Source organism: Salmo trutta, chromosome 22 (assembly GCF_901001165.1).
Source record: "Salmo trutta chromosome 22, fSalTru1.1, whole genome shotgun sequence".
Lineage (NCBI taxonomy): Eukaryota > Metazoa > Chordata > Actinopteri > Salmoniformes > Salmonidae > Salmo > Salmo trutta.
Window position 1 is genome coordinate 46,592,051 of NC_042978.1, and position 17,862 is coordinate 46,609,912.

At 49.1% G+C, this 17,862-nt stretch overlaps 1 protein-coding gene and 1 long non-coding RNA gene across 2 annotated transcripts in view; both read right to left on the minus strand.

Annotated features, from left to right (window-relative positions):
• atf6 (activating transcription factor 6) overlaps positions 1 to 17,862 on the minus strand; it is a 105,098-nt gene that overhangs the window by 42,663 nt on the left and 44,573 nt on the right. Inside the window, exons 8-12 of the mRNA XM_029708220.1 lie at positions 9,085 to 9,270; positions 8,862 to 8,953; positions 7,317 to 7,451; positions 3,669 to 3,767; positions 248 to 350 (exon numbers count right to left, since the gene is read on the minus strand). Coding sequence (XP_029564080.1) covers positions 248 to 350; positions 3,669 to 3,767; positions 7,317 to 7,451; positions 8,862 to 8,953; positions 9,085 to 9,270 — 615 coding nt within the window. The remainder of the gene's footprint in view (positions 1 to 247; positions 351 to 3,668; positions 3,768 to 7,316; positions 7,452 to 8,861; positions 8,954 to 9,084; positions 9,271 to 17,862) is intronic.
• On the minus strand, positions 5,316 to 6,729 carry LOC115158857 (uncharacterized). The gene is made up of 2 exons (XR_003868753.1): positions 5,980 to 6,729; positions 5,316 to 5,744 (listed from the first exon to the last, which is right to left on the minus strand). It is a non-coding gene; the product is annotated as an uncharacterized LOC115158857 (long non-coding RNA).

Here is a 17,862-nt window from a genome sequence, read left to right on the forward strand (position 1 = left end):
GTGTGAGTGTGAGTGTGTGTGTGTCAGTGTGTTAGTGTGTGTGTGACGGGTGCTGCTTTACTAGATGCATCAGTACTGTGTGAGTGTGTGTGTGTGTGCGCGTGTGTGTCAGTGTGTGTGTGGTGGGTGCTGCTTTACTAGATGCATCAGTACTGTGTGAGTGTGAGTGTGTGTGTGTGTGCGCGCGTGTGTCAGTGTGTGTGTGTGGTGGGTGCTGCTTTACTAGATGCAACAGTACTGTGCGTACAGGGATAGTCCTATTGGCTCGGTGTTGGCTGTTGCTCATGCGTCTGGTCTTGGTCCGCTCCACCTCATGTCGATGGACCCAGCCTCGCAGCTCATGGTTCAACCTGTCAACCAAATCACTGAGTCAAGTCATTTAGACATTTCCACATGCATGTGCACTCCGTAGACGAAGAGATCTGGTTGGCTGTCCCCATCTGCTTTACTGTGATAGGTTTCTCCATCTAAAGCCTATAAGTTGTGTCCTTACTCTGTCTACATCTCAGATTTGATTTTAATTCAGCCACTGTAGCACTTTGAGGTAGTAGTAGTAGTAGTAGTAGTAGTAGTAGTAGTAGTAGTAGTAGTAGTAGTAGTAGTAGTACTACTACTACAACACTTGAATTTATAAAACTCTCTAATTAAAGCCAACAATAAGACAAGACTTAAAACCCATCTAAATGGATTCACGATGAAGGCATATCTTTATGACATGTAAAGAAACACTACGTCTGATTAATTGTTCCATAAAGCACGGGAGCCAATTTGCGGCAGTGATGAAGAGAGTCCATATGGAGTCCATATGCTGAACCTCCAGAACCGATATGTTCTGAGCGTGCATAAACTAAGCCTTAAATGGTTTCCATCTAACTATTGAAAAAGACCCAGGAAAGATATTAATTCACCTGAATCAGATATGGACATCACTTTACTAAATGTTGTGGTTTAGATGTCGTTATTTAAAGGCGTACATAGTCTTAAGGCCTAATGTGGAGGAACTAGAGATGGGGCTAAGTAGGGTTGCAAAAATCTGGAAACTTTCCCAAAGTTTTCTTTTTTTTTTGTGGAAACCCTGGTTGGAATCAGGAGAGAATAAAGAGTGAAACAGAGTGTAACCCTAGGGCAGAGTGAAGCAGGGTTTAACCCTAGGGCAGAGTGAAGCAGGGTTTAACCCTAGGGCAGAGTGAAGCAGGGTTTAACCCTAGGGCAGAGTGAAGCAGGGTTTAACCCTAGGGCAGAGTGAAACAGGGTTTAACCCTAGGGCAGAGTGAAACAGAGTGTAACCCTAGGGCAGAGTGAAACAGAGTGTAACCCTAGGGCAGAGTGAAGCAGAGTGTAACCCTAGGGCAGAGTGAAACAGAGTGTAACCCTAGGGCAGAGTGAAACAGCGGGTAACCCTAGGGCAGAGTGAAGCAGCGGGTAACCCTAGGGCAGAGTGAAACAGAGTGTAACCCTAGGGCAGAGTGAAACAGCGGGTAACCCTAGGGCAGAGTGAAACAGCGGGTAACCCTAGGGCAGAGTGAAGCAGAGTGTAACCCTAGGGCAGAGTGAAGCAGCGGGTAACCCTAGGGCAGAATGAAACAGAGGGTAACCCTAGGGCAGAGTGAAACCCTAGGGCAGAGTGAAACAGCGGGTAACCCTAGGGCAGAGTGAAGCAGAGTGTAACCCTAGGGCAGAGTGAAACAGGGTGTAACCCTAGGGCAGAGTGTAACCCTAGGGCAGAGTGAAACAGCGGGTAACCCTAGGGCAGAGTGAAACAGAGGGTAACCCTAGGGCAGAGTGAAACAGAGTGTAACCCTAGGGCAGAGTGAAACAGCGGGTAACCCTAGGGCAGAGTGAAACAGCGGGTAACCCTAGGGCAGAGTGAAACAGAGTGTAACCCTAGGGCAGAGTGAAACAGCGGGTAACCCTAGGGCAGAGTGAAACAGGGTTTAACCCTAGGGCAGAGTGAAACAGTGTAACCCTAGGGCAGAGTGAAACAGCGGGTAACCCTAAAGCAGAGTGAAACAGCGGGTAACCCTAGGGCAGAGTGAAACAGTGTAACCCTAGGGCAGAGTGAAACAGTGTAACCCTAGGGCAGAGTGAAACAGCGGGTAACCCTAGGGCAGAGTGAAACAGTGTAACCCTAGGGCAGAGTGAAACAGCGGGTAACCCTAGGGCAGAGTGAAACAGAGTGTAACCCTAGGGCAGAGTGAAACAGCGGGTAACCCTAGGGCAGAGTGTAACCCTAGGGCAGAGTGAAACAGCGGGTAACCCTAGGGCAGAGTGAAACAGAGTGTAACCCTAGGGCAGAGTGAAACAGCGTAACCCTAGGGCAGAGTGAAACAGCTGGTAACCCTAGGGCAGAGTGAAACAGAGTGTAACCCTAGGGCAGAGTGAAACAGCGGGTAACCCTAGGGCAGAGTGAAACAGCGGGTAACCCTAGGGCAGAGTGAAACGGCGGGTAACCCTAGGGCAGAGTGAAACAGCGGGTAACCCTAGGGCAGAGTGAAACAGTGTAACCCTAGGGCAGAGTGAAACAGCGGGTAACCCTAGGGCAGAGTGAAACAGCGGGTAACCCTAGGGCAGAGTGAAACAGGGTTTAACCCTAGGGCAGAGTGAAACAGCGGGTAACCCTAGGGCAGAGTGAAACAGGGTTTAACCCTAGGGCAGAGTGAAACAGCGGGTAACCCTAGGGCAGAGTGAAACAGAGTGTAACCCTAGGGCAGAGTGAAACAGAGTGTAACCCTAGGGCAGAGTGAAACAGAGTGTAACCCTAGGGCAGAGTGAAACAGCGGGAACCCTAGGGCAGAGTGAAACAGCGTGTAACCCTAGGGCAGAGTGAAACAGAGTGTAACCCTAGGGCAGAGTGAAACAGCGGGTAACCCTAGGGCAGAGTGAAACAGAGTGTAACCCTAGGGCAGAGTGAAACAGCGGGTAACCCTAGGGCAGAGTGAAACAGGGGGTAACCCTAGGGCAGAGTGAAACCCTAGGGCAGAGTGAAGCAGAGTGTAACCCTAGGGCAGAGTGAAACCCTAGGGCAGAGTGAAGCAGAGTGTAACCCTAGGGCAGAATGAAACAGCGGGTAACCCTAGGGCAGAATGAAACAGCGGGTAACCCTAGGGCAGAGTGAAACAGAGTGTAACCCTAGGGCAGAATGAAACAGCGGGTAACCCTAGGGCAGAGTGAAGCAGAGTGTAACCCTAGGGCAGAGTGAAACAGAGTGTAACCCTAGGGCAGAATGAAACAGCGGGTAACCCTAGGGCAGAGTGAAGCAGCGGGTAACCCTAGGGCAGAATGAAACAGCGGGTAACCCTAGGGCAGAGTGAAGCAGCGGGTAACCCTAGGGCAGAGTGAAACAGAGTGTAACCCTAGGGCAGAGTGAAACAGCGGGTAACCCTAGGGCAGAGTGAAACAGCGTGTAACCCTAGGGCAGAGTGAAACAGAGTGTAACCCTAGGGCAGAGTGAAACAGCGGGTAACCCTAGGGCAGAGTGAAACAGAGTGTAACCCTAGGGCAGAGTGAAACAGAGTGTAACCCTAGGGCAGAGTGAAACAGAGGGTAACCCTAGGGCAGAGTGAAACAGAGGGTAACCCTAGGGCAGAGTGAAACAGCGGGTAACCCTAGGGCAGAGTGAAACAGGGTTTAACCCTGTTAAACAGAGTGAAACAGGGTGTAGAACTGACCTGAGGCATTTGGTCCTGTTGACAGGCGGCAGACACGGAGGAGGAGGTCCGAAAAACAGAGGATCCTTCTTCACCACCATCAGAGCCTTATCCTCCGAACTAAGACAGATAGACGGACGGACGGAGGGAGGGAGACAGAGAGAGACAGGGAGAGAGACACAGACAGGGAGAGTGACACAGACAGAGAGGAAGAACAAAGAGAAAAGTTAAGATTTCTTTTACTTTGGCGGCAAAAAACGAACTATTCTTGGATACAGGTGAGAGATTCCCCACTGAGGTAGTGACTGGAACCAAGATGGCTGCCTACCAAGGCCACGCAGAGCCCTGAGACGACCCACAGAGTAGTGTAGCTAAGAGACCAAATGACACGCAACTCTTCAACATGAAGGCCATTAATCCCATGTTAAATTATATCTGCATGTACAGTATGCCAAACTAGGCCGTGAAACAGTGACATGTGCAGAGCTGGCGGCGGGTCTGAAGACTTTAAAATGATGAGTCGTACAATCCAGGAAGTGCTGATCTGTTCAATACAACGTGTCCACAGTCTGTCACAGGCTGGGGAATACCACGGATACATTGGGGATCACGCTGCCAATAACAGAACTCTGGGATAAGCTTCTGCTGACACCGAGCTATGGCACAGAGAAAAGACGAGGGCAAGTGCAAACTCGACGACTCAGAGTTGAAATACGGTGAGCGGGCTGAGCCTAAATAATGGAAATGGAACGGGGCCAGACTAAACACTCACAGAATATCACAACCAAGATAAAGAAAACTTACATAACACCGGGAGGGAGGGAGAGAGGCTGGGAGGGAGGCAGGGATAGAGGGAGGGAGGCAGGAATAGAGGGAGGGAGGGATAGAGGGAGGCAGGGATAGAGGGAGGGAGGCAGGGATAGAGGGAGGCAGGGATAGAGGGAGGGAGGGAGGGAGGCAGGCAGGCAGGGATAGAGGGAGAGAGGGAGGCAGGCAGTCAGGCAGGGATAGAGGGAGGGAGGGTTTTTACCTTGTCAGCTCGGGGATTTGCTCTAGCAGCTTTTTGTTACTGGCCCAACGCTCTAACCACTAGGCTACCTGCCCGAAATAAATATAGTAAGCCTAGCCTATCAAAGCTGATGGGATCCTCCTCTTTTTAATAGAGGCCATCACTCTGTTTTCTCACGCAATTGCATAGACTATAGAAATGTTGTGCAACATGAGCTCATGCAGTGTTTGATTAGATTTTCAAAAACATTTGTATTGACGTCAGAGTGATTAGAGGGACAGTAGAGTGCTGAGTACCAGACAATTAGCAAGTTTGGTAGGCTACTAATGACCAGCAGCAGCATCAGAGCTTGGAGAAGCCTACAGTGACTAAACGGTCACGTGGAATGTGACTGCAATCCGTGCTTGTGACCGCCGGTGTGGCAGTAATACAGTCACGTAACAGCCCTAGACATACGCTGTCAACTGTGGGACCTTATACAGACAAGTGTGTCTTTCCAAATCATGTCCAATCAATTGAATTTACCACAGGTGGACACCAATCAAGTTGTAGAAACATCTCAAGGAGGATCAATGGAAACAGGATGCACCTGAGATCAATTTAGAGTCTCATAGCAAAGGATCTGAATACTTATGTAAATAAGGTATTTCTGTTTTACATTTTTTTCAACCCAACCCAGTCTCTACCTCTACCTCTCCAGTCCAGGTCAACCCAACCCAGCCTCTACCTCTCCAGTCCAGGTCAACCCAACCCAGCCTCTACCTCTCCAGTCCAGGTCAACCCAACCCAGCCTCTACCTCTCCAGTCCAGGTCAACCCAACCCAGGCTCTACCTCTCCAGTCCAGGTCAACCCAACCCAGCCTCTACCTCTCCAGTCCAGTCCAGGTCAACCCAACCCAGTCTCTACCTCTCCAGTCCAGGTCAACCCAACCCAGTCTCTGCCTCTCCAGTCCAGGTCAACCCAACCCAGCCTCTACCTCTCCAGTCCAGGTCAACCCAACCCAGTCTCTGCCTCTCCAGTCCAGGTCAACCCAACCCAGTCTCTACCTCTACCTCTCCAGTCCAGGTCAACCCAACCCAGTCTCTACCTCTCCAGTCCAGTCCAGGTCAACCCAACCCAGCCTCTACCTCTCCAGTCCAGTCCAGGTCAACCCAACCCAGCCTCTACCTCTCCAGTCCAGTCCAGGTCAACCCAACCCAGCCTCTACCTCTCCAGTCCAGTCCAGGTCAACCCAACCCAGCCTCTACCTCTCCAGTCCAGGTCAACCCAACCCAGCCTCTACCTCTCCAGTCCAGTCCAGGTCAACCCAACCCAGCCTCTACCTCTCCAGTCCAGGTCAACCCAACCCAGCCTCTACCTCTCCAGTCCAGTCCAGGTCAACCCAACCCAGCCTCTACCTCTCCAGTCCAGTCCAGGTCAACCCAACCCAGCCTCTACCTCTCCAGTCCAGTCCAGGTCAACCCAACCCAGCCTCTACCTCTCCAGTCCAGGTCAACCCAACCCAGCCTCTACCTCTCCAGTCCAGGTCAACCCAACCCAGCCTCTACCTCTCCAGTCCAGTCCAGGTCAACCCAACCCAGTCTCTACCTCTCCAGTCCAGGTCAACCCAACCCAGTCTCTACCTCTCCAGTCCAGGTCAACCCAACCCAGCCTCTACCTCTCCAGTCCAGTCCAGGTCAACCCAACCCAGTCTCTACCTCTCCAGTCCAGGTCAACCCAACCCAGCCTCTACCTCTCCAGTCCAGGTCAACCCAACCCAGCCTCTACCTCTCCAGTCCAGGTCAACCCAACCCAGCCTCTACCTCTCCAGTCCAGGTCAACCCAACCCAGCCTCTACCTCTCCAGTCCAGTCCAGGTCAACCCAACCCAGTCTCTACCTCTCCAGTCCAGGTCAACCCAACCCAGCCTCTACCTCTACCTCTCCAGTCCAGGTCAACCCAACCCAGCCTCTACCTCTCCAGTCCAGTCCCACCATGGTCATCTTACAGTGGAACATGGAGTCTGATCTGTTCGAAGACAGCGTTTTTAAACTTTGTTTTAAGACATGGGATCAGCAAATATACAAAATTAGTGTCAGGTAACCAACCATCTCAGAGACAAGCCAACAACGTCCCACGTTCTGGCCCTGGTCCACGGAACTGAGATAGACCGTTTCTCTAAGGCACTGCATCACAGTGTTGCGGCGTCACTACAGCCTGGGGTTCGATCCCCAGGCTGTGTCATTACCGGCCGTGACCGGAAGTCTTATAGGGCGGCACACAATTGGCCCAGCGTCGTCCGGGTTAGGGGAGGGTTTGACCAGGGGGGCTTTACTTGGCTCATCGCGCTCTAGCGACTCCTTGTGGCGGGCCGGGCGCCTGCAAGCTGACTGCGGTCGTCAGTTGAACGGTGTTTCCTCAGACTCATTGGTGCAGCTGGCTTCCGGGTTAAGTGAGCGGGTGCTCAGAATATCCTGACCTGGACAACACTGACGTAGGACAACACTGACGTACACTGCCGTGTGTGTGTGTGTGTGTGTGTGTGTGTGTGTGTGTGTGTGTGTGTGTGTGTGTGTGCAGTATAAACATAGTTAAAGTGCAGAGCCAAGGGGAGGCAGGTTTATGACATGCAGCATGCCCACCACAGCCAGGTGTGTGGTGATGCTAAGTTAGGTCATTACCGGTGGGTCGGAGGGGTGGTCTGGAGGGATTCGGGGCCCACCGGGGTCTCGGTCTCTTGGGAGAAGTCCAGCAGATGTCTGCCGCTGTGCATAGAGCCAGCCTGGAGTTTAGAGCCACGGCCACCTTCAAACAAACTGAAGCAGGACGGGACAGGGAGAGGGTGGGAGAAGGGGAGAGATAGGGAAGGGGAGAGGAGAGGATGGTTGAAGAGAGAGAGAGAAAGAGGGAGACAGAGAGAGGAGAAAAACCACTGAGTAAATAAGGCTAAAATCAATGAGCCAAACAGCCAGTGGTCCAAAGCAACAGCAGAGTCTCAACTTTGACCTCCATGTGTCTCATCATTTCAAAGCCATCTGGCCCCATACGGTGACTATTTTACATTCCAATGGACGGCCCCAATAGTGTTCCTCTAAATACTCAGACTCACATGCTCATTCAGAGTTACATTCAAAACCACACTATGTTCTCTCAGTCTGCTACTGAAACAGCATATTCCTAGCTAGGAACACCAACACTTCACAAGCGCTTGCACACACGCCCCTTGAACTCAAACTGTTTGGGGAACACAGGCTACGATGTGATTTTCTACCCTTCTCTCAGTCCCAGAAGTGGGCACTTGCTCACTCCCCCTGACCTTTTTAAAGGCATTGCAGTGGGAATAAACAAGTGCACACTTGGGGTAGAATGAGAGAGACTCACCTCAGTCCCTGGCAGGCAGGCAGGCAGACTCACCTCAGTCCCTGGCAGGCAGGCAGGCAGACTCACCTCAGTCCCTGGCAGGCAGGCAGGCAGACTCACCTCAGTCCCTGGCAGGCAGGCAGGCAGACTCACCTCAGTCCCTGGCAGGCAGGCAGGCAGACTCACCTCAGTCCCTGGCAGGCAGACTCACCTCAGTCCCTGGCAGGCAGACTCACCTCAGTCCCTGGCAGGCAGACTCACCTCAGTCCCTGGCAGGCAGACTCACCTCAGTCCCTGGCAGGCAGACTCACCTCAGTCCCTGGCAGGCAGACTCACCTCAGTCCCTGGCAGGCAGACTCACCTCAGTCCCTGGCAGGCAGACTCACCTCAGTCCCTGGCAGGCAGACTCACCTCAGTCCCTGGCAGGCAGACTCACCTCAGTCCCTGGCAGGCAGACTCACCTCAGTCCCTGGCAGGCAGACTCACCTCAGTCCCTGGCAGGCAGACTCACCTCAGTCCCTGGCAGGCAGACTCACCTCAGTCCCTGGCAGGCAGACTCACCTCAGTCCCTGGCAGGCAGACTCACCTCAGTCCCTGGCAGGCAGACTCACCTCAGTCCCTGGCAGGCAGACTCACCTCAGTCCCTGGCAGGCAGACTCACCTCAGCTCAGTCCCTGGCAGGCAGACTCACCTCAGTCCCTGGCAGGCAGACTCACCTCAGTCCCTGGCAGGCAGACTCACCTCAGTCCCAGGCAGGCAGACTCACCTCAGTCCCAGGCAGGCAGACTCACCTCAGTCCCAGGCAGGCAGACTCACCTCAGTCCCAGGCAGGCAGACTCACCTCAGTCCCAGGCAGGCAGACTCACCTCATTGGTCCAACATTGAGCATGAGGAACACCAGCACAACCATGAGACAAATGGCCCGCCTCTTAGGAGCACTGGTCTTCAGAACCGTGTTCTACAGGAATAGGAAACGCATCATCACATTATATCACAGGAAACATCATCATTACATCACACATCCACTCCCAGCCTGGCCCAGAAAACATTTTCTATAGTTGACAGGTATTTTTGTGGTCCAACTCTGACCTCTGATAGTAGTCCCTCCAGCTGTCTCTTCAGGGTGCCGTTCTCGTTCTTGAGCAGCTGGTTCTCAGACAGCGCCATCTTGAGACGGACCTCCAGCGTCAGCAGGTACTCTTTCTTCTTTTTACGGGACTGAGATGCTGACTCCCTGTTCTTTATCATCCTCTGCTGTCGCTGGGACACCTTCGACTGGAGGAGAGAGAGAGGGAGACAGAGAGAGAGAGAGGGAGAGAGAGCGAGAGAGACACACGTTAGCCTATACGGGCCATTTGCAACCACTGATCTGTCGTTAAACCATCAATATATGCTAAAATCATCCGCAAAGCTGATCTCCCATTATTGGCCACCGATTTACCCCTAGAGCTGATGTTGGGGTTTACTCTTAGTTCTGATTTCCGCCGACATTTTTCAAGAACATTTCACCCTGTGGTGGGCATCATCATCATCATCGCAACAATTTAATTACATTTTAGTCATTTAGCAGACGCTCTTATCCAGAGCGAATGCATACATCTCAATTCATTTCATACATTGTTTTTTTTTTTTTCCCTCCCGTACTGGGCCCCCGTGGGAATCGAACCCACAACCCTGGCGTTGCAAACACCATTGCAAACACCATTGCAAACACTATGCTCTACCAACTGAGCCACAGGGAAGCTGCTATTATAGCAGACTATGGTGATTTATCTACAACTGAATTAAAGTATTTCATTTCCTCGTTTACCACCACCATATAGCCTTACCCTGAACATTTTATCAATGGAAACATCATGGAGTAATGACTTTACTTGTCTTAACAATAAAGCCATGAGGGCTAAAGGAAATATTCCTGAACTGTAGGCTACACATTTGACATGTAAGGGATAAATCAACGAGGGTTATGCGTTCTCTGAAAAATAATCAACGACCTACGTGGAAGGTGTGTTCCAGGACGTGCTAGTGGAGTGAAACTGACCTTCCACAAAGTTGCATTATCTTCCAGAGAACGCATTAGAGCCCCGAGTTGATTTCCCTTTTATACCAAGGCTATAATTTAAACACATTTACCTCAACAAATGTGTTCATTTGCAAGTAGAAATGTGTTTCAACATCCACTGGAAGTAGCATGCAAGTTTACTAGATAGCTACAGTAGTTGTCCTGGTAACCAAACAGACTTGTTAGTTTAGCTAACCAAGTCATCAGTCCTAGCTTGCTAATATGAATTGAACTTTGTTTTCAATTCAACTTTTTTTGCTTTCAAAAGCTGCTCAATTAGAACAGTAAGAATGAACTATAGCCATTGAATTCTACCTTGCTAATATTCCGCGCATTATAGGGAAATGAACGAATTCCCTTCAAGCCAATCAGCAACAATTATTCAACGATGCCATGGTATAACTGAAACTAAAACGGTGATTGTGTTACATTTTTTCCCCCTCAAATGATCTTGTATTCTAATAAAGTTATTTAAAACAGACAGATTTTGATGGGTATTTGTATTATACTAATACGATTTCCGCTGTGACATGGACAGCGGCTCTATGGGGTTAAAGTTCTACAAATGAAATGATCATTATTATTATTTTTTAAATAACTGTTAATCGCTTTGAAAAACAAAACACACAGCTTGGCGTGATTGTCTGTATGATGAACTGGTGGTTAGGCTCAGAGACATCATGTCCACAGGGACCTGTACCCCATCAAATTCTTCCTGTTGAAAAAAATGAACTAAGAAAATCTGTAATACTACTAGCCACCTAGCAATTTTATGAATTTGGCTCTAGGTTCCCAATCTCCCAACCTCATAACTAGCCTTGTAGCTAGCTTGTCTAACTATTTTAGCTGGCTTGCCTGCTGGCAAGGTTGGTAGACTTTAGAAAAGCAAACGATAACTCAATGTACTGAATAAGACTCACATTTAGCAGAGATGCAGTGTAGCACATTTAGTTTCTTTAAAAAGAAGAAGAAAAAGAACCACCAGCCAGGATGATACAGACCGCTCAAGAGGTATGCTTAAATATGCAGAACAATAGACAGATTTAAATCAGAATTATTATGCCTCTAGATTTCAGGAAAAGCTAGTTCAGGTTTTTGAAAAAATTAAGAAAATCCGTAGCCTCGCTCCGGACCCCCCAACGTACTTTGTGCCCCCTCAGATTTTGGAGGTTCATGACGCCCCTGGGTAGACGTAGGGAAGAGTAACATTAAAAATGTTGTAGGAAGTGGAGAATGCAGTGATTATTTATTTATTTAACAACGTGATAACAGTGAACCTTTCTACGTCGTTACAGGGCTACAGTAACTAGGCCCATAGTCCTACTGAGGTATATGGTACTTTATTGAAGAAACAATGTCTGAATTGGAAAGAAATGTGGTAGGGAGAGTCATTTATAAATTATTTTGAAGTCGCCATCTTAAAACAAAAAGACAAAGTGCTTTGTTATAATGATATTTAAAAATGGTCTATCACACATGCTGCAATTCATATCACTTTCATTTACAATGTGGTAATTCATTAAAATCCATATCACTAATTTATAATGTGGTAATTAATTTAAATCCATATCACTAATTTATAATGTGGTAATTAATTAAAATCCATCACTTTAATTTATAATGTGGTAATTAATAAAAATGTGGTCTTCAATAGCTTTATTTTTGCAGAACAGTATCCTCGAAGCATAACTTGGCTATGTAATTGTCTGTAATTAAACGTGTTAACTAAATCATTGTAATTGACATAGGCTACATTTCCAGTCGAATAATTCAACTTCAGTTATATTCGTCCATTTCTCTTTTTCCCCATTTTGATTTGGTTGTTCCTGATAGGATGTTACTTCATTGGGGCAGGCGTAGTGAACACAGACAAGGACCATTTCCGCTGTCGAGTATCAAGCCGGCTTGACACCGTGACAACGTCAGATCAGCTGGTCTAGATCGTTTACTCTATTCCGCTGTTCTTTTCGTTGTAACTTGGGTTATTTTAGTTTGGAGAACCATGTAATCTCCCGTTAAGAAATCCAGCGCTAACCTGCAGGTGAGCGTCATGTTCTGCCTGTTCGTTGCAATGCACCCCCCATTAGTTTGTTTCATTGACATTTCTACCCAGGTTACTATCATCCCAGTCCCATATCACAGCTGATTGAAATGAAAAGTGTAAACATCATGATGAAAAGGGTAAAAAAAAACAAGACAGTCATTAGAATAAAGGTTTGATCTGTGAGTGCCCTGGGGACCTTCTGTCCCAAGTTAGTAGTGGTTCTAGTTCTCAGGGGAGGTTCTAGTTCTCAGGGGAGGTTCTAGTTCTCAGGGGAGGTTCTAGTTCTCAGGGGAGGTTCTAGTTCTCAGGGGTGGTTCTAGCTCTTCTAGTTCTCAGGGGAGGTTCTAGTTCTCAAGGGAGGTTCTAGTTCTCAGGGGAGGTTCTAGTTCTCAGGGGAGGTTCTAGTTCTCAGGGGAGGTTCTAGTTCTCAGGGGAGGTTCTAGTTCTCAGGGGTGGTTCTAGTTCTCAGGGGAGGTTCTAGTTCTCAGGGGTGGTTCTAACTCTCAGGGGTGGTTGTGTCAACAGGAGACAGTAGGGTTGTTGTAGTTCTCAGGGGTGGTTCTAGCTCTCAGGGGTGGTTCTAGTTCTCAGGGGTGGTTGTGTCAACAGGAGACAGTAGGGTTGTTGTAGTTCTCAGGGGTGGTTCTAGCTCTCAGGGGTGGTTGTGTCAACAGGAGACAGTAGGGTTGTTGTAGTTCTCAAGGGAGGTTCTAGTTCTCAGGGGAGGTTCTAGTTCTCAGGGGTGGTTGTGTCAACAGGAGACAGTAGGGTTGTTGTAGTTCTCAGGGTTGGTTCTAGTTCTCAGGGGAGGTTCTAGTTCTCAGGGGAGGTTCTAGTTCTCAGAGGTGGTTGTGTCAACAGGAGACAGTAGGGTTGTTGTAGTTCTCAGGGGTGGATCTAATTCTCAGGGGTGGTTCTAGTTCTCAGGGGAGGTTCTAGTTCTCAGGGGAGGTTCTAGTTCTCAGGGGAGGTTCTAGTTCTCAGGGGAGGTTCTAGTTCTCAGGGGAGGTTCTAGTTCTCAGGGGAGGTTCTAGTTCTCAGGGGTGGTTGTGTCAACAGGAGACAGTAGGGTTGTTGTAGTTCTCAGGGGAGGTTCTAGTTCTCAGGGGAGGTTCTAGTTCTTCTAGTTCTCAGGGGAGGTTCTAGTTCTCAGGGGAGGTTCTAGTTCTCAGGGGAGGTTCTAGTTCTCAGGGGAGGTTCTAGTTCTCAGGGGTGGTTGTGTCAACAGGAGACCGTAGGGTTGTTGTTGTTCTCATGGGAGGTTCTAGTTCTCAGGGGAGGTTCTAGTTCTTCTAGTTCTCAGGGGAGGTTCTAGTTCTCAGGGGAGGTTCTAGTTCTCAGGGGTAGTTCTAGTTCTAAGGGGTGGATCTAGTTCTCAGGGGTGGTTCTCGTTCTCAGGGGTGGTTCTAGTTCTTCTAGTTCTCAGGGGAGGTTCTAGTTCTCAGGGGAGGTTCTAGTTCTCAGGGGTGGTTCTAGTTCTCAGGGGTGGTTCTAGTTCTCAGGGGTGGTTCTAGTTCTCAGGGGTGGTTCTAGTTCTCAGGGGTGGTTCTAGTTCTTCTAGTTCTCAGGGGAGGTTCTAGTTCTCAGGGGTGGTTCTAGTTCTCAGGGGTGGTTCTAGTTCTCAGGGGAGGTTCTAGTTCTCAGGGGTGGTTCTAGCTCTCAGGGGTGGTTGTGTCAACAGGAGACAGTAGGGTTGTTGTAGTTCTCAGGGGTGGTTCTAGCTCTCAGGGGTGGTTGTGTCAACAGGAGACAGTAGGGTTGTTGTAGTTCTCAGGGGAGGTTCTAGTTCTCAGGGCTGGTTGTGTCAACAGGAGACAGTAGGGTTGTTGTAGTTCTCAGGGGAGGTTCTAGTTCTCAGGGGAGGTTCTAGTTCTCAGGGGAGGTTCTAGTTCTCAGGGGTGGTTCTAGTTCTCAGGGGTGGTTCTAGTTCTCAGGGGAGGTTCTAGTTCTCAGGAGAGGTTCTAGTTCTCAGGGGAGGTTCTAGTTCTTCTAGTTCTCAGGGGAGGTTCTAGTTCTCAGGGGAGGTTCTAGTTCTCAGGGGAGGTTCTAGTTCTCAGGGGTGGTTCTAGTTCTCAGGGGTGGTTGTGTCAACAGGAGACCGTAGGGTTGTTGTTGTTCTCATGGGAGGTTCTAGTTCTCAGGGGAGGTTCTAGTTCTTCTAGTTCTCAGGGGAGGTTCTAGTTCTCAGGGGAGGTTCTAGTTCTCAGGGGAGGTTCTAGTTCTAAGGGGTGGATCTAGTTCTCAGGGGTGGTTCTCGTTCTCAGGGGTGGTTCTAGTTCTTCTAGTTCTCAGGGGAGGTTCTAGTTCTCAGGGGAGGTTCTAGTTCTCAGGGGAGGTTCTAGTTCTCAGGGGTGGTTCTAGTTCTCAGGGGTGGTTGTGTCAACAGGAGACAGTAGGGTTGTTGTAGTTCTCAGGGGAGGTTCTAGTTCTCAGGGGAGGTTCTAGTTCTCAGGGGAGGTTCTAGTTCTCAGGGGAGGTTCTAGGTCTCAGGGGAGGTTCTAGTTCTCAGGGGTGGTTCTAGTTCTCAGGGGTGGTTGTGTCAACAGGAGACCGTAGGGTTGTTGTTGTTCTCATGGGAGGTTCTAGTTCTCAGGGGAGGTTCTAGTTCTCAGGGGAGGTTCTAGTTCTCAGGGGTGGTTCTAGTTCTCAGGGGTGGTTCTCGTTCTCAGGGGTGGTTCTCGTTCTCAGGGGTGGTTCTAGTTCTTCTAGTTCTCAGGGGAGGTTCTAGTTCTCAGGGGAGGTTCTAGTTCTCAGGGGTGGTTCTAGTTCTCAGGGGTGGTTGTGTCAACAGGAGACCGTAGGGTTGTTGTTGTTCTCATGGGAGGTTCTAGTTCTCAGGGGAGGTTCTAGTTCTTCTAGTTCTCAGGGGAGGTTCTAGTTCTCAGGGGAGGTTCTAGTTCTCAGGGGTGGTTCTAGTTCTAAGGGGTGGATCTAGTTCTCAGGGGTGGTTCTCGTTCTCAGGGGTGGTTCTAGTTCTTCTAGTTCTCAGGGGAGGTTCTAGTTCTCAGGGGAGGTTCTAATTCTCAGGGGAGGTTCTAATTCTCAGGGGTGGTTCTAGTTCTCAGGGGTGGTTGTGTCAACAGGAGACCGTAGGGTTGTTGTAGTTCTCATGGGAGGTTCTAGTTCTCAGGGGAGGTTCTAGTTCTTCTAGTTCTCAGGGGTGGTTCTAGTTCTCAGGGGTGGTTCTAGTTCTCAGGGGTGGTTCTAGTTCTCAGGGGTGGTTCTAGTTCTCAGGGGTGGTTCTAGTTCTCAGGGGTGGTTCTAGTTCTCAGGGGTGGTTGTGTCAACAGGAGACAGTAGGGTTGTTGTAGTTCTCAGGGGAGGTTCTAGTTCTCAGGGGTGGTTCTAGTTCTCAGGGGTGGTTCTAGTTCTCAGTGGAGGTTCTAGTTCTCAGGGGAGGTTATGTCAACAGGAGAAGGGCATTTCATCATTCATATCATCTGATTTATCAACTGGATCACTAAAACAGGTGGCAAAGGATGACGTATCCATGAGCACTCATAGTCCGAGAGTCAGAGAGACAGAGAGACAGAGAGAGAGAAGAGGGATCTGGCACAGAACGCCAGTGAGCATCACTCTGGAATGTGGCTCCTTAAAATAAAGAGTGAGAACCATAGGAGAAGAGAGGGGGATGTGTGAGAAGAGAGTGGGTGGGAAAGGAGCGACAGAAAGCGAGAGAGAGTGAATGGAAAGAAGGTGGGGTTAACATAAAAGCTAGCCTTGCTCTACTTCATTTCCTAAGATAATTATTTAGCCTCGCTGACGGCTACCGCTCGCTGACGGCTACCGCTCGCTGACGGCTACCGCTCGCTGACGGCTACCGCTCGCTGCAGCAGAAAATAATAAAACAGACATAAGACGTCACATCGTAAACGGTTCCCCCGGCAACACAGCATGGGTTGGTATAGCCAGTGTATATACTCTTTCGAAGTTCAAGCTTTAAACACTTTAGCCTATCTGAGAGATGGCTCTGTCTGAGAACCAGGTGCCAAAGAACCAGAAAGGCATCTTGAAGAGACAACTATCAGAGGTTTGAGTTAGGCCACATACACCCACTAGAAATAAAATGTCATTTGTCCCAGTCAAAAACTTTCAACCGGAGAATCTTACCCCTTACCATCCTGAACATCACCTCTTATCCCAAGGATTTAGTCAACACTCAATCATCCTAACACAAACACACACTTCCCCCATGTGTGTGAATGACAGCTAAACACATCCCCTCCCAGGAAGCTGACTGCACCCCTCTCCCCCCAGCAGCAGTAAGCCTGTAAGACACTGGATCTAATGGACCAGCTGGTTGATTAACTTATTTGGATCCGGAGAGCAGACGAGAGGAGGAGAGATGACAGCTCCATAACTGTTTGTATTCCGTCTCCTGAGAAACTCTCCCGCTCGGTCCTCCCAGCCCAGATCTGGGATCCGTGCCACCAGAGCCTGGGAACGTCAGGAGACAGAGGTTACCAGGACACGGGGTGGGCTCTGGTTCCGTCGCCACATCAACAGAACCGGTAAGGAGGGGGGGAGTTGGGTTGAGTGCCACTGGCAGGCCTGGTAACTTTTCACTGAGAGATTCCAACCGCCTTCAGTTGGTAGCCTGAACCTCAACCCCAGCCGCTCCCAGCACCTTATCTTGAATTCTCCATTCATAAGACTCACGTTTTGAGGTTTGGCACACGAGACTAATCAGAGGGAAATAAACAGAGGCACCACAAAGCCTGTTCCTTGATCAGGACTGTTCTTTCCATTCAGGTCACCTCAGAGGTTAATTCAGGAGGAAGTGTGTGATGATCCGTTAACCCTTCGAAACTGAGATCTTTTAACAAGTAAGATGAAAACATTTCTTTAGTTTACGAGGGGATGTTAAAAATGTTTCCACAGGCCAGCATCTGGACACACATCGTACCCAGGATCACAGCATCCTCCCCTGGCCTGGTGTCTACCCGTGTTGGGGGCTTCCCCGAGGCCTGTAGTGTAATGAGTTACAGCCCAGAACGTAGCAGAAAATCTCAAAGGAAATCTGAGCATATTATTTTACAAATAGCTCACTTTTTCAGCTTTGCCACTCTACTCGACACCTGTCCCAATATTTAGCAAGCTTTTCACACCCTCACAATTACAAACAGTGCATTCGGAAAGTATTCAGACCCCTTCGCCTTTTACAAATGTTGTTACTTTACAGCCTTATTCTAAAATGGAATATCATTTTTTTTATTCCTCATCAATCTACAAACAAAAACCTCATAATGACAAAGTGAAAACAGGTTTTTAGAAATGTTTGCAAATGTATTAAAAATAAAAACAGAAATACCTTATTTACATAACTATTCAGATCCTTTGCTATGAGACTCTAAATTGAGCTCAGGTGCATCCTGTTTCCATTGATCATCCTTGAGATGTTTCTACAACTTGGAGTCCAACTGTGGTAAATTCAATTGATTGGACATGATTTGGAAAGGCACACACCTGTCTATATAAGGTCCCACAGTTGACAGAGCAAAAACTAAGCCATGATGTCGAAGGAATTGTCCGTAGAGCTCCGAGACAGGATTGTGCCAAGGCACAGATCTTTGGATGGGTACCAAAGAATGTCTGCAGCATTGAAGGTCCCCAAGAACATAGTGGCCTCCATCATTCTTAAATGGAAGAAGTTTGGAAACACCAAGACTCTTCCTAGCGCTGGCCGCCCGGCCAAACTGAGCAATCAGGGGAGAAGGGCCTTGGTCAGGGAGGTGACCAAGAACCCATGGTCACTCTGACA